The sequence below is a fragment of the Sclerotinia sclerotiorum genome, genomic scaffold, assembly GCF_000146945.2.
Source record: "Sclerotinia sclerotiorum 1980 UF-70 scaffold_16 genomic scaffold, whole genome shotgun sequence".
Classification (NCBI taxonomy): domain Eukaryota; kingdom Fungi; phylum Ascomycota; class Leotiomycetes; order Helotiales; family Sclerotiniaceae; genus Sclerotinia; species Sclerotinia sclerotiorum.
The window spans coordinates 57,176-77,182 of record NW_001820820.1 but is presented as its reverse complement, the minus strand read 5'-3'; the positions used below and the strand labels follow the sequence as shown (position 1 = coordinate 77,182).

General features: G+C 43.9%; 11 protein-coding genes across 11 annotated transcripts; 5 read left to right on the top strand and 6 right to left on the bottom strand.

The window, feature by feature from the left end:
* Positions 1-85: 85 nt before the first annotated feature.
* SS1G_10558 (predicted protein) lies at positions 86-464 on the bottom strand (the record flags this gene model as incomplete). Its single annotated transcript, XM_001588062.1, has 2 exons — positions 86-325; positions 441-464. The coding sequence occupies 2 exons, from the start codon at positions 462-464 to the stop codon at positions 86-88; spliced, it is 264 nt and encodes an 87-aa protein (XP_001588112.1).
* Positions 465-2,149: 1,685 nt separating this feature from the next.
* On the bottom strand, positions 2,150-3,392 carry SS1G_10557 (hypothetical protein; the record flags this gene model as incomplete). Its single annotated transcript, XM_001588061.1, has 3 exons — positions 2,150-2,947; positions 2,997-3,093; positions 3,220-3,392. 3 exons carry the CDS (start codon positions 3,390-3,392, stop codon positions 2,150-2,152), a joined length of 1,068 nt encoding a protein of 355 aa, XP_001588111.1.
* A 1,260-nt stretch (positions 3,393-4,652) lies between these two features.
* SS1G_10556 (hypothetical protein) lies at positions 4,653-5,705 on the top strand (the record flags this gene model as incomplete). Its single annotated transcript, XM_001588060.1, has 1 exon — positions 4,653-5,705. One exon carries the CDS (start codon positions 4,653-4,655, stop codon positions 5,703-5,705), a length of 1,053 nt encoding a protein of 350 aa, XP_001588110.1.
* Positions 5,706-6,036: 331 nt separating this feature from the next.
* Positions 6,037-6,614, bottom strand: SS1G_10555 (hypothetical protein; the record flags this gene model as incomplete). Its single annotated transcript, XM_001588059.1, has 2 exons — positions 6,037-6,495; positions 6,579-6,614. The coding sequence occupies 2 exons, from the start codon at positions 6,612-6,614 to the stop codon at positions 6,037-6,039; spliced, it is 495 nt and encodes a 164-aa protein (XP_001588109.1).
* Positions 6,615-7,838: 1,224 nt separating this feature from the next.
* On the top strand, positions 7,839-8,629 carry SS1G_10554 (hypothetical protein; the record flags this gene model as incomplete). Its single annotated transcript, XM_001588058.1, has 4 exons — positions 7,839-8,151; positions 8,210-8,338; positions 8,404-8,513; positions 8,573-8,629. The coding sequence occupies 4 exons, from the start codon at positions 7,839-7,841 to the stop codon at positions 8,627-8,629; spliced, it is 609 nt and encodes a 202-aa protein (XP_001588108.1).
* A 1,114-nt stretch (positions 8,630-9,743) lies between these two features.
* SS1G_10553 (hypothetical protein) lies at positions 9,744-11,779 on the top strand (the record flags this gene model as incomplete). Its single annotated transcript, XM_001588057.1, has 3 exons — positions 9,744-9,910; positions 9,965-10,334; positions 10,388-11,779. The coding sequence occupies 3 exons, from the start codon at positions 9,744-9,746 to the stop codon at positions 11,777-11,779; spliced, it is 1,929 nt and encodes a 642-aa protein (XP_001588107.1).
* A 577-nt stretch (positions 11,780-12,356) lies between these two features.
* Positions 12,357-13,550, bottom strand: SS1G_10552 (hypothetical protein; the record flags this gene model as incomplete). Its single annotated transcript, XM_001588056.1, has 3 exons — positions 12,357-12,714; positions 12,770-13,230; positions 13,287-13,550. 3 exons carry the CDS (start codon positions 13,548-13,550, stop codon positions 12,357-12,359), a joined length of 1,083 nt encoding a protein of 360 aa, XP_001588106.1.
* Positions 13,551-13,900: 350 nt separating this feature from the next.
* On the bottom strand, positions 13,901-14,094 carry SS1G_10551 (predicted protein; the record flags this gene model as incomplete). The annotated part of the gene is made up of 2 exons (XM_001588055.1): positions 13,901-13,936; positions 14,014-14,094. 2 exons carry the CDS (start codon positions 14,092-14,094, stop codon positions 13,901-13,903), a joined length of 117 nt encoding a protein of 38 aa, XP_001588105.1.
* A 715-nt stretch (positions 14,095-14,809) lies between these two features.
* Positions 14,810-16,303, bottom strand: SS1G_10550 (hypothetical protein; the record flags this gene model as incomplete). The annotated part of the gene is made up of 2 exons (XM_001588054.1): positions 14,810-15,557; positions 15,642-16,303. The coding sequence occupies 2 exons, from the start codon at positions 16,301-16,303 to the stop codon at positions 14,810-14,812; spliced, it is 1,410 nt and encodes a 469-aa protein (XP_001588104.1).
* A 369-nt stretch (positions 16,304-16,672) lies between these two features.
* SS1G_10549 (predicted protein) lies at positions 16,673-16,963 on the top strand (the record flags this gene model as incomplete). Its single annotated transcript, XM_001588053.1, has 2 exons — positions 16,673-16,772; positions 16,899-16,963. The coding sequence occupies 2 exons, from the start codon at positions 16,673-16,675 to the stop codon at positions 16,961-16,963; spliced, it is 165 nt and encodes a 54-aa protein (XP_001588103.1).
* Positions 16,964-17,513: 550 nt separating this feature from the next.
* On the top strand, positions 17,514-19,048 carry SS1G_10548 (hypothetical protein; the record flags this gene model as incomplete). The annotated part of the gene is made up of 4 exons (XM_001588052.1): positions 17,514-17,616; positions 17,708-17,825; positions 17,881-18,652; positions 18,704-19,048. 4 exons carry the CDS (start codon positions 17,514-17,516, stop codon positions 19,046-19,048), a joined length of 1,338 nt encoding a protein of 445 aa, XP_001588102.1.
* Positions 19,049-20,007: the final 959 nt, after the last annotated feature.

Here is a 20,007-nt window from a genome sequence, read left to right as displayed (position 1 = left end):
TAAGTAGGTAATCATTTGGAATTTTGTTGAGAATTCACCTCCTCATCTAATCACCTAAATCTACTAGTTAACACCGTCCAGACCGTCACCAAGTCCCAAGATTATTGATGGAAAGGGGGACATGGAGAAACGGAGTGAGCTCATCTGCTGATCTTGCTTGTAAATCCAAGTTCATGGATAAGAGCAAGAGAGAGAGAGAGAGAGGGTCCGGAACTCCGGGGATGTAACATGGCCCTCGAAGGATTGAGGAATAATCGAATTGGAAGTTAGACGCAGTAGTTATCAGTCTCGTAGATGCAAATGTCTTGTAGATACAGTATAGATACTAGATACTAGGTACAGTACATTGTAGATACAGTTACAATACAGTAGTAGGGTGAGACTCACAAGAGAGAATAAGGCTAAAGTCATGCATACTACCCAGGCACTACCATACCTACCCTAGAGATAACTAAGTATTCCATCATGTAACTCTCGTTGAATCTGAAGACGCTAAGCAGGGAAACAGAAAATAAACTTTCACGGTATATGGGGTTAACAATCGGGATATTCTCGGAGATGCTCTGATTTGTGAATTTGGTGAGGCAAGATTTCTATTTTCAACTGGGACAATCCGAGTGGACTTTAATAGCATATAGGGCCCAGAATTAAGCTTCGGTTAGCCTCACCTGATTCAGCGAATGCAGAGATACCTGGTACGGTTGTACGGAGTGGTTCTACTGCAGACTGCATGCTGTGTACATACTGTGATACTGTAGTATGACTCTCCCTCATTCACCTAGAGTTCAACTGTTCTTCTCAATTAATCAATTACATACACTTTACGATATGCAACCACATACATTACACAAAACAAACCCTCTCAAACAAAAGACTACCTAGTAGATATCTAGCAGATACTCTATACCCTATACCACATACCTACCTACATCCCCAGAACCAACCAACAACTCCCGAAACCTAAAAGTAAGCCTTACAAGTTACCATCCCTATCGATGACCCTCCAAGTTTCCTACCTACCTACCCACCTACCTACCTACCTAGATAAACCAATCCCACAAATCTCAATCTCAATCTAATCACCAAGACCATCCATCCCCCCATCCATCCACCAGGACCATCCACTCCATCCATCCATCCCCCACCAATAGTTCCTCACTTACAGTATCCCCCCTCCTTCCCAATTCCAATTCCACAGATCTTCACATCCATATCCATCCCATCATCACATACTATATTCCCCTTCTCATTCTCAGTCTCATTCTCAAACACCATTCATTCATTCATTCATTCATTCATACATCCATACCATCCATAAATACCATCCATAATTAGAAAAAAATACAGTGAGGCTTGCTTGCTTGTTTGCTTTCCATCTACACTTCACTTGGCGATATCTTAAACGCTTCAAAAAAATAAAGTTTTAATGTTGGCAATGCATTTCTTGGTGCATTATTTTGCTGCGCTTCTTTAATTCTTGGTGTGCATTTCTCGGTGCATTTCTGCGTTTCTTGGTATTCTTGGTATTGGTCCCTGGATCAATGTCGACGGATACTTTCACTTCAAAGAAATTATATCATCCACACTTGATTAGGTGAGTTAGGGAAGATGTTTCGAGTGGCTTCTAGAATGTCTGAAGTTTGTCATCTCAATATCAACGACTAGACAGAAATCTCATGTATTCATGTGAAGGATATAAAATTAGATATTTCGATATAAATATCATATTCATGTGTTGTCATTCTTATCCGGAAGAAGGGATTTGTTGATAAGATCATTTTTGCTCTCAGAAGGCTATCCCTAAGTAATACGTTATGCTCCGCTCCAAGTCCGATGCATCAGTGACACCACCGGGAGCTGCATAAGCTTCAATCACTCCACTCCATATTTAAGGGCCCACGATAGATCTGCCCATTGTAAACGCCACGCTATGCTAAACTCGGATCACAATTATACTCCCCCAACCCTCAGACGCTTGATTCGAGTCATTCTTCGATAGATTCGGGGAGTTCTCACTTGCCGTCTCCGCCGTTCTAGATGTCTTACATCTTGCTATTGGCCCCCACGCCGTCGCACCGTCGCATGATTGACCGGGTACCCAGCCCCGACACATGAAATATGCTATCTCATTGCCTTCTTTGGTAATTCTTCAATCAATTTTCCAATGCCCAGTAAGGGATCCGTCCATATCTTCCTTGGCCAAGTAGAGCTCCAATGCATAAAGAGCCATGGTTGCTGACACATTAATCCATCGCCAGATATTGCCACCAGTATTACCACCTTGCATCATCCACCATTCGCCCATATTTCCCTCGGAAGTGACAGAAGAGAAATGTTGCATTAGCAAGCTAGTATAAACAGCTATCAAAATTGAGGGGCTAAACCAGCTAAGTAGCCCTAAGATTTTGCCCTCTCCGTCATTGTCGTCAAGACCTGGATCATGAGATAGAGCTCCAGCACCAGACTCACGGATTGCTGGTATTATCCGGGTCGCTGCATAGAATACAAACACTCGGAACGCGAGAGATATAAGAATAGATGGAGTGATGGTCTGGAAAGCTGCGTAAAGGAAGTAGAAGCTCGAATGTACAAAAGATGGCAATGTTGACAAAACATGCAAAAGAGTCGAGTACGAAGCCATGATGATAGGAGGAAATGGTGGAAAGTCTGGTTGCACCGGCGCTTGAGGGATCTCATCCGTGACCGATGGAAGGTAGTCTGTGAATATTTGGTATATGCAAAGTGTGCAATAAGCGAACAGTAGGGAGCTTTCCACTGGATTTCCTCTACCACTTCCAATACCCCATGCACACAGAAAGACTGCACAAGTCATAGTAATGCCTATAAGTGTAGCATCGACGTTGCTGATCTGTGGAAATCCGGTAATGCGGAGCAAGAAATAGACAGCGCTTGAAATAATTGATGCTGATAGCACAAGTAGCCCAATCTAATATATTGGTGAGCTTAAGTATACGATAGAGAATTTCGAAACATACCATCCATGTATCACTTCTGCGATTTACAAGGTATCTTGTGATTTGACCAGCTGCCTGGATGACCAAAAGAGAGCAAAACCCTTCTGCCATTTGAAATCTAGTACACTGTTAGTCTTGAGGAAGATAAATGGAATGATTGTCTTGCTTGTAGAGGCTCCTTAACTAGCAAGGAGGGCTTTCAGTGCTCGGGAAGCCACTATATAAATGGTGACCATCTACTTACAATGGTGTTGAGTATCTCAGCACTTTATCCCATGTTCCAACTGTCAACATCTCAAGAAGACCCCCATAGCCAAACACCCATTCTCTCAATTCCTTATCTTTTGCACGCTTGCCATCAAAGGTCCTACTGACCCAGCCCCCATCACTGTCTGCGTCCACGGCAAATCGATTCATGCTCCATATTAATAATGTGGGCAGTATTATCCACTGCGACCATCCAGTTATCTGTATTAATGCCCATCGTATCCTCGAATTTTCAGGCGTTGTTAATTTTAGCGTCGAATAGAACAAGTAAAACTCGAAAAGGGCGAGTGAGAATGCCAGCCCACACTCTCGACCTCCAACATCAAAAGCTATAGGTATGGAGAGGATTATTGATAGGAGAAAGGTCGCGGAGGAAAGAGCTCGGAATAACCACATCGGCGAAAACGGCGCCGGCGCGTGCTTGAAAGCGCGCCCAACTTAAATATATCAGAAGTTCGGATTATATCTTTGTCCTGGTAGGCTCGCAAAGTCGCGTTGAACAACCCCGGTTTGTGTGCGTGTGACTCTCGATATCCCAGCTTCTGCTCAACAATGAGAATGCTGTTTTGAGAAGTGTGTTGAGCCTAAAAAGCGCTTAAGCTCACTGCTATGACGTCTTTTGACCAATGTATTAAATTCCCCTCCCAAATTCCCCTCCGCAGTCTCTCTTAATCGTCGCAGAGAAAGTGATATAATTATTCATGCGTGCATGAATCCTATAGAGAGGAAGTACCGAAAGAGAACGGAATCGGTTATGAAGGTGATTAACTTCTAGATAATTGCCTACAATTTCCAGGAAAATGGGATCTGAGTAGCAAGGAAGACAGATGTCACCTTGATCGGTAGCTCTACTTAAATAATGATCCAATGATTGTGCTTGTCGCGTGCGTACAGTGACGGGGATTCTCCAATAACAGAATTTGATCCGATTGTGCCTGGTTTTCTTGAGGGAATCCTGCAGGAAAGTTGACAAGTTGACAAGTTGACAAGTTGGGAAAATATTCTAGCAAGAGGAGCTTATATAGTTTCTGGCGGCAGATCTTTGTCACAGAAGATGAATGATAGATTGTGGCAGAGAAATGATGACAACGACAATGACAAGGTGTCTTAGCTGTCTCAGGTGTCTCTAGGAGTTTTTAAATTATTTGAATTATTGTACTGGTAAAGGTAAATTTTGGGAAATGAAGATGGTGGGCAAATTATTGTTAGAGGGATGACAACGCACGTGTGAAAAAGCTAAAGTGGGATTTGCCTATTTCACCGCCTTGACTATTGCACTTTATTTAGCCTAGCCTGAAGTTTTGGAGGATTCGAATAATGGAGAAACTTGGACCCCTCTTTAGACTTTTTCAACCACCAACATATCAAATCAAATCCTGTCGTATCTGAATGCTTCGAAGTACAATTAAAATGGCAGAAACTGCAGCAAAGAGACTCAAGACTTCTCCCGTCACCATTGGTACCCACAATGGTCATTTTCACGCAGATGAAGCCTTAGCTGTTTATATGCTTCGCCTTCTTCCCACCTATCAATCTTCAGAGCTTATTCGGACTCGGGATCCTAAAATTCTAGAAACTTGCCACACTGTTGTTGACGTGGGAGGTGAATATAATAATGAAACCAAGAGATATGACCATCACCAACGTACTTTCGATACTACATTCCCAGACCGTCCTACCAAACTCTCTTCTGCGGGGTTAGTGTATATGCACTATGGCAAGGCGATTATTGCACAACGTCTAGGTGTCTCCGAGGATGCGGAACAAGTTGAAATTATCTGGAAGAAGATTTACCAGAGCTTCATTGAAGCACTTGATGCTCATGATAATGGTATCTCAGTCTACGACCCCAAGGCTATTTCCGCTGCAGGATTGGAGAAGAAATTCAGTAATGGATCATTTACATTAGGTGCTATGGTTGGCAGATTGAACCCAAACTGGAATGACCCCGCTCCCTCTGATCCAGTCGAGGCACAAAAGGCAGAAGATGAGAAATTTTTGATAGCTAGTACCAGAATTGGCGAAGAATTCTCAAGAGATTTGGACTATTACACGAAGTCATGGTTACCAGCTCGAGCCATTGTTCAGCAAGCATATGCCAAACGTCTGCAGTACGATTCGAAGGGAAGGATATTGGTATTTGAGGGCCAATCTGTCCCATGGAAGGACCATCTTTACACAATCGAGGATGAAGAGAAGAGCGAAAACGAAATACTCTACGTTCTCTACCCCGAAAACACAGCTCCAGATGCGAAATGGAGAATCCAATGTGTGCCAGCTAGTAAAGACTCTTTCCAGAGTAGGAAACCGTTGCCAGAGGCATGGAGAGGTTTCAGAGACGAGGAACTGTCTGAACTTACTGGTATCCCAGGAGGTGTGTTTGTTCACGCAGCAGGATTCATTGGAGGAAACAAGACTTTCGAAGGAGCAAGCAAAATGGCAGCAGCAGCAGTTGATTTGTGATGTCCAGATATGAAAACCATTATTTAAAAGCGTTATTCCGTGTCAAAAACAAAAAGATTAGATAGATCCAAGAGACATAGAACCAAATCACCAAATTCATTCATCTCGATATCACAAAGATAATGTCATGATGCAATAAATGCATTGAGAATCCTAACTAAACTCATCGTTTCGCATTGGCATATTGCCTGACTATCATAGCTGGCATAAAAAACGAACATGTACAAAGAATGCCGCATCATCCTAAACCATCAATCATCATGTCGTTGAATAGCCCCATAACGCCGAATCCCACGCAGACGCACACGTAGTAAATACCTCCACAGCACCTTCATCCGTTGATTGGAATACCTCCCTTGACAGGCGGTGGACTAACACTACCATCTCCTGGTTGCTGTGCGCTTCCATCATTCTTCTTATCTGCCTCATCGATACTCGTCTCCCGATGTAAAAAACTGCTCTCCTTCACAGGACTTCCACTCTGCTGACCCAATCCCAGTCCTGTGATACTGCCATGATGTGCAGATCCGGGTCCTACATTTGTGTTACCAGAACCACCCTGTGCGGCGCTGCTGACGCTTGGAGATGAGAGATGTGGGATATTTTCTGGGACGGGATGTTCAGAGCCGACGCTGCCGGTATCGACGGAAGATGCTTTGCCAGCTTTGGAGAGTGCATAATCGCCAGAGTCGAAATATTTACGTTCCTTGAGTTGCTTGGCCAAATGGTCGGCTTTACTGGGAAGTTTGCCATAGAGACGGAAGAGTCGTTGCTCATCAGGGGAAAGAGACTACGAGGCCGTAAAGTTAGTATATTGGGTGGGTTGGATAAATGTAACTTGATTGAGGGGTAAATAAAATAGATATTACTTACTGCAATGTCGATCTTGTTCTTTTGTAAAGGATTCATCTTGAAGATGAGTTTCCGCCGAATCTCTTTGAATTCGGGTTAGGGGAATTTGGTGGATTTATAGACAGTCCACTTGTTACAGCTGTTCCAGCGTTCGAGATTATTTTTTTGGAGTCAAATGGTTATTTACTCTCTCTTCTTTGTCGTCAGAAGAACTACACTGAAATAACCAAGGTGCAACCGTACTGCGAGCGACTGCGTGTAAAATTGTGGCTAATGAGTGGGCTCAGTAGAAGTAGAAGTAGACGTGAAAGTAGTGAATCAAATGGAAAGATAGACTTGAATGACTGTATAGAGAGAAGATTGAGTAACGGTTGATGGCTCTTGGATGGAGAAATAAAGTTCTTACGAATTTGGTAAGAATTTGGATTGAACTTGTACAAACAAGGGAATGAAAATGAAATATTCTAGAGGGGGAAGGGGCAGCACGAACAGCTCAGAATGACCGACCGATAGATAGCGTTATGGTGGGGTTACGTCCCTTCTTCTTTCTCTCTCTCTCGCTCGCTCGCTTGACTTGGACAATTGAATTTCATGCAGAATTTAGAATCTAGACAATCCAGACCTTCCAGCTTTTAAGTTTTCACCTGGAAAGAAAAAAAATAAAATTAATTGAACAGCTGAACAAACAAGGAGAGCACCACGAGTGAATAGAGGACGAAGATTATATTATATCCGATAAAAACCAATGTACGTACACATTTAACTCTCGTCTTGAATGGATATTATTTTGTATCCCCTTTATCACATTGTTGTACCGATCGATGGTATCAAAGGATATACAGTATCATCTTAATCGTCTCTTCCTTTTTTCCCCCTGTAGGCCGCGCATACATCCTCTTCTACAGTATTTAGATACGCAAAGATCAACCCGAGGACTCAAGGAAAAGTTAAATCGGTTGGCCTCAAACTACTCAACATACAATCACGAGATTGATTTCATCACAATCCCCGCACATCTTTTGGTCTATCAAGTTTGAAGTCCTTGCACAAGGGACAGTCTGTCGTGGGCACGAGTCAGAGTCCAATCAATCATCATATATGATCATCGATCATTTTAGTCATCCCTTAAGACTTTTTTTACCCCGCAACGAACCAGAACTTATCCCACCATCTATCCCGCGTTGACTCCTTTTCACCCTTGCACCTAAATTCCTATTGGTCTTTTGTTAACTAGACCTGAAAGTTTATATCTCAGTATCTAGCTAAGATATCTATCCAAAGATGGCCCAAAAAACCTACATCGTTGAGCACCTCGACGAGGAGCTTGGCCCATGGTCTGAGCTTGAATACATCACCATAGCTAAGGAATCCAATCAGGCTGGTGCAAAGTTTTGCCTGTCGTCAATACCTCCCACCTTGACCATACCCGACGTCTTGAAAGCCGTGCCAGGTTTCACAGCAGATGGCCAAAGTGTCGAAACCCTATATGCGGAAAATAAGTCTCGTGTTTGCTTGCTTGATCCATCAGCTATCAAGGAGTTGAGTCCAGAAGATGGAGACCTTTTTGATGTATTCCTTTTCGGTGGAATCTTGGGTTCGTACACTGCATTACCTTATCTGCATATAGTAGTTGCTGAAATGCTGTGCTCTAGGAGATGACCCACCTAGAGATCGAACTTCTGAACTGAGAAAGAAAGGGTTTGAAGGCCGCCGGCTTGGCCCCATCCAACTGACTACCGATACCGCAGTACGCTGTACAAGAATGGTTACTCAAGATAAAAGTCAGCTGATTCGACCTATCTTCTACTTCTGAAAGTTGATGCTGACTTATTTGTAGTTCCACTAGACAGGATCCCATACATTGACTATCCAGAACTCCGGGTCAACAAGAATGAAAGTACAGAAATGCCTTTTCGCTATGTCAAGGACGCCAATGGAAAGCCCATCATGCCAGAGGTAAGTTCGCAAATCTCGTCATGTGTTGTTCATGTACAAAAGACTGATTGGCGATATAGGGGATGGTTGAACTTATTAAGAAAGACACAGAAAAGGGATTCGGTGATATGTTTTAGGAGGCAAGATTGTGGAAGTTCCGCGGGATACCTAGATACAAACACCATTAGCGCGGCAGTGGCAACATGCAATGCAATGCCATGCCATGCTATCACATCATTTCCATAGTTCTGGGTGAACACCAGAAGACGTAAGAAATTGTATTATATAAGGACTATTATTCTCGTCAAACGTCGTCCTGCAATTCTAGAACAAGGCTCACTTGAGTTATCATTGAGTAGGCGAATACGCTGTTTCGCCAAGAGTCTGAATATAAACAATCGCAACAAATGATAGAAAAAAACACAATGAACAGCATCCTTGGACCAGAGTCAACAGTTCGATTCTCTTTTTACTAGAGCAGAGAAGTTTGGGTTTGAGAAGACACCGCAAGGGCCAGGAATAGCTTAACATAGCTACGATCGTTTTGTCCATGAAGGTCCGGGCCATGTTACAGCGGGACTCATGTTAGAGCCAAGGTCCGCGGTACATGAATATGCGAAACACTCTGGACCCTAGGTGGAACTTTACAAAGACAATGGGATTCGGATTTCGCATTTCGTAGAAGAGGAAACCGAAAATGGGCCACAATAAGATGAGGAATTGAAGGTCTTTTCTTTGTGAAGTCGGCGAGGAATGAAAACGAAAACTTTCTGGAAAAAATCACTGCTATGGTTGGTACATTGCTTCACGGGAGCTGTGTCTCTCCTCGAGCTCTTTGGTAAGATCTTATGTATGATAAATGTAATTTCAAAGTTCTTCAAGATACGCATTGCTTTCGTAATTCACTCCACTGAAAATCTATGCTTGAGCATTTCGACCCTCTCCTCTTACAGAGTCTCACTTAGTCTCACTTCGCTAGGGTCCAATAGCGTGTACAGGACCTAGCGATACAGGGTGTCCCTAACAATCATTCTTGTATCAGTAACAACAAAGCCGCCGATTCCCCCAAAGACAGAATCAATACCAACTGTGTCCACAATCTATCACATTCAAGAAACCTCTCCTTCCCATCTCAATACTATCGTTGGATGATAGCATATTCGAACTTCGCGACTACGCGATTCTCACAAACACCTTTCTGAGATACCCTTTTCTGGGTTGTCTATATCGAATTGGCCGTCTCTATCCACAATGCGATCTTTGACTACCAAGACCAGTTCAGCCTTGCTGACAGTATGGGGATTATTGTCTGTATCGCTGATGCCCTCCGTGGGCCAAGCAGATAAAACCGCCGGGGATTATTTCGTTCATTCTCTACCGGGTGCTCCGGCTGGACCATTGCTCAAGATGCATGCTGGGTAAGTTGTATTCCCATTACATTTTACCACATCTAGCTTACACGCCCTTTGCAGGCATATTGAGGTCACCCCCGAGCATCACGGAAATATATTCTTTTGGCATTTTCAAAATAGACACATTGCCAACAAACAGCGCACGGTAATTTGGTTGAATGGTGGTCCGGGTTGCAGTTCTGAGGATGGAGCTTTAATGGAGATTGGACCTTACAGAGTTAAGGACGGATCCAATGGGCCAAAACTCGAATACAACCCAGGATCGTGGGATGAATTCGCGAATGTTATGTTCGTGGATAATCCGGTAGGAACAGGATTCAGTTTCGTGGATTCGGACAGCTACATTCATGATTTGCCGGAGATGGCAGACCAATTCGTCCAATTTTTGGAAAAATGGTTTGCGCTATTTCCTGAGTATGAGCATGATGATGTGAGTATAGTCCGATTCAATCGTTTCTACGCGGATTACTGATTATTTTAAAGCTATACCTTGCGGGAGAATCTTATGCAGGACAGCACATTCCCTACATCACAAAAGCGATTCTCGAACGAAACAAGAAACCTGACGCAAAACACAAGTGGCCAGTCAAGGGAATGCTAATTGGTAATGGGTGGATATCACCAGTCGAACAATACATGTCCTATCTTCCATTCGCGTACGAGAAGGGGCTGGTCAAGAAGGATAGTGAAAAGGCAAAGAAACTGGAATCCCAACAAGCTATTTGTACCAAAATGCTGAACGAGAACGGTGGAAGAGACAAGGTTGATAACAGCCAGTGTGAACAGATCTTGCAAGAGATTCTTTCGACTACGCAAAGCAAAGGCTCCGATGGTAATATGCAATGCTACAATATGTATGATGTGAGGTTGAAGGACTCCTACCCAAGCTGTGGTATGAACTGGCCTCCTGATTTAGTCAATGTCACCCCTTACCTGCGCCGATCGGATGTGGTTGCAGCTCTTCATATTTCGCCCGAAAAGAGGACCGGGTGGACCGAGTGCAACGGTGCTGTTGGCAGCGCTTTTAGAGCCGCGAACTCTAAGCCTTCTATCCAGATCTTACCGGAACTACTTGCAGAAGTCCCTACCATATTATTTTCCGGTGCCGAGGATTTGATTTGCAACCACATTGGCACTGAAGAGCTGATCAGCAATATGGAATGGAATGGAGGCAAAGGTTTTGAACTTGGATCAGGAACTTGGGCACCACGACGAGATTGGGAATTTGAAGGCGAGCCAGCGGGTTTCTGGCAAGAGGCGCGCAACTTGACATATGTCCTTTTCTACAATTCCTCCCACATGGTCCCATTCGATTATGCTCGACGTACTCGAGATATGCTCGACAGATTCATGAAAGTGGATATTGCCAGTATTGGAGGCGCTCCAACAGATAGTCGTATTGATGGCGAGAAAGGTTTGGAAACATCCGTTGGTGGCCATCCCAATAGTACCGCTGCCGCCGAGGCGGAGGAAGAGCGTCTGGAAGCAGCGAAGTGGAATGCCTACTATAAATCTGGTGAGATTGTCCTAGTTATTGTGGTTATCGCCGCATCAGCATGGGGCTATTACATTTGGCGCGAACGACGCCAGCGTGCCGGTTACGCTGGAATTTTCGGAGGCGATACTCCAATGGCTCTAGCAGGCGCGAGAAGTGGTTCAAGAGGAGCTGCAGGTCTAGAGGATTTCCGCAATAAGCGAAATGCTCGAGATGTGGAGGCTGCGGATTTTGATGAAAGTGAATTGGATGAGCTACATGTGAGGTCGCCTACAGATGACATGGATAGAGATAGATATAGCGTTGGAAGCGCAAGCGATGACGAGAGCATCGGAAAGAGGAATGGAAACGGGAAGGGGAAGGAAAAGAGTTACTCCTAGTGTATTTCAATCTTGATGAATTGAAGGCGTGACAAGACGGGGTTTTCTCTTTAATCGTATAATCACCAGTACGGGCGCCTTTGGAGATTTTGGGATCGAGGCGATCGGACTGTTACCATTCCTATTCTAGACTTGTTTCGATTAAACTGCATTGGGGGAATTTGGGGGTTAAGTGGAAATGGTAATGGAAATATTGATGGGTTGTACAATTACTCCTAAATGGGATCGTGTATGCTCGTGTTACACTCCGGGATACAAGCGTGAGTGATACATTCGTTGGCTTTGAATACACTTCATATCATTACTACCTATATGACCTAATTTTTGGTATTGATCGCTTTGTAACCGTCCTTAACTCCTCCCTAATAACTTCTCTTCTCCCATGACTGGGGCCTCCCGCTCTCATCTTCCGTGCTTTATTTCGCTTTTGACCTAGGACTAATCGTATGTCCAATTGATCCATGAGCCATCCTACAGGACCAGAGATTTACTCGAGCCTTGGAGTCCTCTTGCGTATAACTGTCTTTCATTCATCGACTTCCCATCCCGATATTCTCAAGTGCAGTGCGGCCTCCATCTACCTCTTCTTGACACCTGGTCTGGGTTTGCACTCATCCGCGTTCACGGGATGTAGCATAATCTTATTTGGATACTGCGGTGTGTTGCTTGAATATCCCTTACTCCAATCGTAACTAACGGCATAGGCAAAGATGTTTCCTGTGTGATTGAATGCTGTAGCTGAGATGGTTCCTCCAACGCTTGGGTAGCCCTTCAATCTATGCTTGGCGATTCCGTCCCAGAAATGGAAGGTGCCGTCAGATCCAGCAGTGCTGAAAGTGCCATGGATCGGGTGGAATGATATCGCGTTCACGGAGTAGACGTTGGTCATGTTGTTTGAAGGTGGATCGCGGTGGCATTTGAACGAGAAGTTCATACTTCGAAATGTTAGTAAAATTCGTGAAGATACGTTCAGAGAACAAAATTGCATACCTGGCGTCCTTGTCTTCAACATATTGAATCGCACATCTCCCTTCAATACTGCCAACAGCAAAACCAGTCGCATCCGGGAATAAGCTAATAACTCTAGTTTGCCATTTCAACGGACTCTGAATGGTCTTTTTAATCTTATCTGGCATGTTCAAGTCGACGATATTGATAAATCGCTCTGCAGTCCCAACAACCAAAACGTTCTTCTGCACATCTAAGGTGTAGACTTTGTGATTCATGTTCACCGAAATGACTGGGTTAGGAGTTCTCAGATCCCAATACTTAATAGTATTATCCCAGGATCCGGTTACAAGCATTTCGCCGTTTGTCTGAGGGGCTGTGAAGAATCTCGCGGCCTTTATAGGTTGATCATGCGCGGCGACTTGCGATACTGTCTGGTTGCTTTCGAGATCCATCACACGCGCAGTTTTGTCTGCCCCCGCGCCTACGACTTTCTTTCCATCCTATTCCAGACCATCAGCATACTCCTTATTCGGGCCCCGACTACACTTTTACATACCTTTGACCAGTGACAACTGAAGACTGGCCCCTCGAAATCGAATAATGCCCTACCTTCACTCTGCCCGCTTGACAGAATCTCATAAATCCTCACTTTCTTATCCCACGATGCGACAGCCAAATGTTCGGAAACTGGCGAAAATGAAAGATCGGAAATACTATCCTCTGGAGGATTATTGAGGGGAATATCTTTCGAGAGATCACCGAGAGTATTGGCCGCGTTCGTCGAGGTGGTGGTAGCCGCTGTACCAAATAATCCGGACATTTTTACTTATAGAATATCTGCAAAATCAGTTGAATCTCCTGCGCCGCCTCGGAAAAGTAAACTCTTTCGCGTTTGTTCGCGTTTTTGTTTGAACAATTAAATTCTACGGTTGCTTGCTTGCACGTAATTAAAAAAGACGGCCGCTTTCTCCAGCCCAAGGCACTCAGAGCTCATGTAGAAAATCGACGCTAATGGAGTTGATTAGACGCACGCTAGCGGCCGCACAAACCTCCTACAAAATTTAAATTTTCACCGGGGTATTTTCCTGTTTCCTCTTTCTTCTACAACTTCTCGCTCAAAGAATCGCATTCGAAGCACACATACAGAAATATCTTCATCGATGTTTCAATTCACTTTAATGCTTTGGGAGAAAGTCCCCGGACACCCTACTTTCTAAAAGTTAGGACTGCGGAAACGCGCCGCCATAGAAGCACTTGCGGCTTCTCTTCTACCAATTCTTTACCTTCAATTCATACATCCTTCTGCCGTTTGTACCATTATCCTGAAGCTTCTTGACAATTGGGTTCAGAGCTTGGAAGACCATATGGATGAAGATATGAGTCCGAGCTTCCTTGCAATGTTTTCAATTAAATAGATGAAGATGGGTTATGGGTGGTAGAAGACATGTTCTTGATTAAGATGGGAGTGCTAATGGCAGATGAGGCTTATTCGTCGAGATCGATAGTTATGCGATTGCTTTCCTTCGCTGCAAAGCTGGGAAAGTAACTCGATGGGGCTTATTCTTGATGCAAGAAGTTCAATTACATTTTTGAGTCTATAGCTTATAGGAAAGCAAAGATGATGTCGACTGATGATTGGGACACGAAACTCCAACTCTTTTCTCACCAAAAGAGTCGTCCTTTGGTCAGAAGTCACACATCTTAGAAGCTCTGTCGAAGGAGCTGGACTTTGTTGTTGCGATCATAAAGCGGTTCAGGTGATGATTACCAAATAGAGTCAAGCACTGAATTGAGCCGTGTAAAAAGCGGCTCATAATTTGATGACCACAATTGCGTTATGGTGTCTGATGAACTTCAAAAAGCTTTTTTTTTTTTTTTTTTGTTTATATCTGCGTTTTAGTAATAAGATTATATTGGTTCCCATCTAAATTACAATCCAGGTTTTAAAAATGATATATTGATGCAGATATATGCAAATGCCGTTGCTCTTTCCTCCGTTCCTAACCCGTCATAATGTTATTCATATGGTATCAAGCCGTTAATCCACCCAAAAATAAAATGCAAAACGAACAATATCCTTCACATAAGCCCACCAAGAACCACCCTTCCCACGCCCGCGACCTCACTCTTCACTCCACCCCTGCTGCTATCTTCAAACTCCTTCACTACTCCCTGTACGATGATCTTCCTGACTCTAGCATCTGCCTTGGTAAACATTTCCGCAATCTGCGGACTACACTCTTTCGGCGATGATACTAAGCTCATCAACCTCGTATAGCAATCGATCAACACATCGCACAGCGTCGCAAACGTCTCATAAAAATCGGGATCGAACGGTAAAGATGGCGTTAATAGATGTTTATATTCCTCCCCGGGCAATAAATCGTTCTCACTCGCCGGGAACGATGTTCCGCCATTCCCACCTCCACTTGGCGTACTCCCATTATTAGATTTAGTATCCGAGAAATCGTTGCCCATCGGTAATCCTATTTCTGTCGCAGAGCTTGTACGTCTTCCTTTACTTGTAATCATGGTTGTGCGTTTAAACATCTGGGGAAATCGGCCGCGCGATAACGAAGAAGACGTCGATCCATCCGGTGGATGCGCCTGTTGAAAGGATTCAAATTCACCCAGGAGCGCATTGAGCGTGCGCAGGAATTCGGAGGGACTTGATGAATTAAGGTCGAGGATAGTGGGTAGTGAAAGGCCGAGGAGAAGATAATTTGTCGCGCGACGGGCGAGTTTGCGCGCATCGAAGTAGGGCATTCGTTGTAAATCTGGTTTGTTGAATAGTAATGTGTTGAACCAATAGACCCTTCCTTCATGACTGTTAAGATAGAGTTGTCAGCATTGTCCAAGTCCATTAAGTTTTCCAAGACGGATTGTGATGAGGGGGTATGGACAATCATACGCTTTTCTTAAATAGTCCAGAGTAGATATCCTCTTGGATGCCATTTCTTGTATGTGCTGATAGGTTATGGTCTCAAGTGTAGGACTTCCAGGCTGCATAGGAGCCATCACACCAGGACCCGCAGGCCCTCCCCCCGAAGACTGATATCCCGTTCCTGGTCTGGCAAGCATGTTTGAGTATGGCGTTGTGGAGGTAAAAGATTCGGCATCTATTGATTGACGTGGTGATACGCCTCCAAATGCATTGACTCCCGTGGATTCTGCTAAGACGACCCGATCGTAACTATCTATGCTTTGCCGAGGATCCGAGGGTGGTTGTGGGATGATTACTGGTACGACATAGGGATTATTCGCCGCAGAAAGCTTCTCGGATGAGTTCGACGTGGGAAATATTGGGAGATGAGGTAGAAGTGTAGAATGCAAATGCGCCGTGGAATTGTTGCGTCGATTATGGCGCGAAGAGGCGGAAAAGGAGGGTTTGCGACTGAATCCTGTTACCGAACTCCTTGGCTGATGTGTTGGTCGATGTGTTGGACTGTAATTCAATTCACTCTTAGGAGATCCTCCGCTAGTATCTGGTCGTGTTGAAGAAGTTGGAGTCTTACTGCCCCCAAATATGTTACCCCCTTTGAACAGTCCATTTGAGGATGTACTCCGATGCATCATGATGCGCCAAAATCTCGGCTAAATAGATAACTTGATCTTCCGTCGTTGCCAAAATAGCCCCGCCTTCTATTCCTTCTGTGACTTCTTCGCACTCTTTTCTCAATTGTTGTCGCTGGAAAACTTTTCTCTTCTTCCTCCTCTTCTATATCTTATCGTGTCTTAGGTGTGCTTTTGTTTTTTTATTTTTAAAAAGAAAGAAAGAAAAGGAAACTCGAAAAGGAAAGAGGGGAAAAAGAAATAAAAGGGTTATATATTAAATGCTGCTGGGGAATTATGCTAATATTATTATTTTTATTCGGGTGGAGCAGAAAGGAAATACCGAAGTCTCATCCAGAAGACTTCAACCGTCAAAAGCGACTCTGCAAAATGAAGGAAATCAACAAGATGAAATTGGAAAAGGAGGGACAACCCAGGGAACTCGAACTCGAACTCGAACACGTTGAAGTACAAGAGCACAAATTTGATGGTAAGAAGAGGAATCGGAGGTCCATATCTATACCCTTTCCTGTCTTATCCTCATGTCCCGTAATTGAGATGATCTACTCTGTAGGTATCTAGTAACGCATAGCTTGAACACCTGATAACCACATAGGTGTTCTGCTTGCCGGCCCATTGAACCCCAACTTTCAGGGGTGGAAGACGGTGAGGTTCCTATAAAGGGATAACGTTACCTCCAACAGCTGTACGGAAGAATCATGCTTCTCTGACTGGTTCGTGAAGCGCATTTGAGTGTGGAAAAGAAAGGCATGAATGATATGAAATTGACGAATGGTTGATCGAGTAGGTAGGTAAAGAGTAATAGCACACAAACTTTTGCTACGGAGAATAAATAAAATACTCTTTCGTCACCTTCTATCTTTGAACCATCTCCGAGATTGTATTTGTAGTATTTGTAGTATTTGTGTACTCGGTACCATTGTCTACTCCATGCTCTTCCGTATGTAGGTAGTATAGCCTTGTCAAGTTGTCTCTAACAAGGTACCTAGTGGACCATTAGACCATGCCACCGTGATAAGATAAATACCTTGATTATTGACTGATTGACTGATCTGCTGCTGGGCGGTAAAGGGATGAGATGCCCCGCAGGTTGCAGCCCCTACCATGGTTCTTAAACTTTAACCACCTGCATTGAAGGAGTGAAATACCTTTTTAAAACATCACCCTTAAAACTAAAGAATAATAATCCTTAATCTGTTAATTCAACGTCATGCCCGATAAATTGGAGGAAGAAGGTCCATTCGGTGAAGCCGCACCTGAGATCTTAGAGGATAGAATATGGGTGGATGGTTGCTGGGACTTTTTCCATCATGGTATGTTTGTTTGTATACAATTCGAGGAAGCTATCTCGAAGCTTACCCCTGACTGTCAACTCAGTATGTTAACATGTTTATTTTTGCATAGGACATGCCGGCGCCATGCTTCAAGCACGACAGTTGGGTAAGGAACTGGTGGTAGGAATTCATTCCGATGAATCAATCCTCGAGAACAAAGGGCCTACGGTCATGACGCTACAAGAACGGTAATTCAGGACGAACATTGGATGAGGACTGATTTACTGATTCCATATCCTCAAGAATCGCGGCAGTAGATGCCTGCAGATGGGTTACACAATCGGTGTCATATGCTCCATATGTTACCTCTCTGCCATGGATTTCTCATTATGGGTGTAAATATGTGGTTCATGGCGATGACATTACTTCGGACAGCAGTGGGGAAGATTGCTATCGATTTGTCAAGGCTGCAGGAAGATTCAAGGTTGTAAAGCGAACGCCAAGTATCTCGACGACCGATCTGGTAGGACGAATGTTACTTTGCACACGAACGCACTTTATCAAGTCGCTACCCAAGCTCTTGGCTGGAGAAGATGGCTCAGGAACTCCGGAGGAGAGGCACGTGGATGGGAAAGCCATGACGGAAAGAATGCGAATGTATGCTACCGACGAAAGTGGACTAAACCCCGGCTCAAGTGTTTGGTTTTGGAAAGCTTCGATTGCGGCCAGAGAAGACGAGACCGAGAATGAGAAAGGAGTGTTCAATTCTCTAATGCAAGGATCGACACCAAAACCTGGTCAGCGAGTCGTCTATGTCGATGGTGGTTTTGATCTCTTTTCGTCGGGTCATATTGAATTTCTTCGACAAGTCATCAAGGCAGAGGAGAAGCTCGCTGAGGCAGAAGGCTGGTATAGCAAAGAAGCTGTAGAAGAACGTGTTGGTAAAGGGGCGGATTATGCGCCATGTTTTGTGGTAGCTGGTGTTCACGATGATGAAGTTATCAATCATTGGAAGGGAGTCAATTATCCTATCATGAATATCTACGAACGAGGTCTTTGCGTGTTGCAATGCAAGGTATTCAACGTTCCACACCCTTTCCCAAATGACATATCTAACTTTATGCAGTATGTTAACGCCGTCATCTTTGGTGCCCCCTTCACTCCAACGAAGGCGTATCTCACGACAACTCCATGGGGAGTGCCTGATGCCGTGTACCATGGACCAACAAGTTTCATGCCATTGACCTATGATCCATACGTTGCTGCAAAGGAGATGGGAATCTATCGTGAGATCGGAAATCACGAATTTTCATTTGTCAACGCCGGTCAAATCGTACAACGTATATTGAAAAGTCGAGACATGTATGAAGAAAGACAACGTGTCAAGGGGGTGAAGGGTATTGGTGAGGAGGCTCAAAGGACACGCGAACGCATGGAAGAAGAACAGCGATTGAAGGAAAGTTCAGCATAGAGCTGTCGTTGAGAACCCGGTATAGGAGTTGTGTTTAAAAACTCCAAGGAATAGTTCACGGTGATTGCAGAGGATAGCAAGGAGGCCAAAAGTTCATAGATACCACCTAGTTTTACATATAGATATTGACTAATTGACAAAGGGCGTGCCATGGTTCGATCTTGTCTCTTCACCGCTAAGAGAGAATATTGGAGCAAATCCTAAACGTTAAATAAATATTAATGACAACAATCTATAAGCTTACGAATGTGCTTGTGACTTTTATAGTATGAAACGTCGTGGACTTCCCGCACATCTTTCGGTTTTGATTTCCGAATGTAACCGTTACCCGCTGATAAGCGTTTCAATAATGACACTCCTTTTTGTTGCAGAAAGAAAAATATTCCAACTAACGACATCATATCTCCACAGCAACTTCAACACCGTCAAGTTTCAACACCCATTTCATCATCAGCATCTAAGTCCGCCTCCGATCCGAATAATGCCCGCAGCGAACAATGTCGTGTTACTATCCATACCACCTGGCAAAATGTACTATTTTCATAGAGATAGATATTCAGAGAAAGCAATACATGTCTATCTATATCTTTGCATGGGTCTACCTTTCGAACATGCAATGATCTGAGTAAACGTTCACTAATGCTTGTTCTGACAAACTGACATATAGTACTCGGTATTGAATATCTCTTTCCTATCTCCTCCGTGCCGTTGCTTCCATAGTTGAAATTCCTTGCATTGCAATGATCCACTAGCCAGATTCTTGACGACCTACAATATCTCGTACGTACTGATAAAGTATCTCAATTCCTCATAGTCATACTTTGATTGGGGACCGCCAAGAGGACCCAAATAGGATGCTGGCGGAGTATTCTAATAAAGATTGGCTAGTGCCATAAGGTTGAGTTTGAGTTTTTTCACTTATTTATGGTTTTTGATCTTATCTGTGCATGTTTCTACTA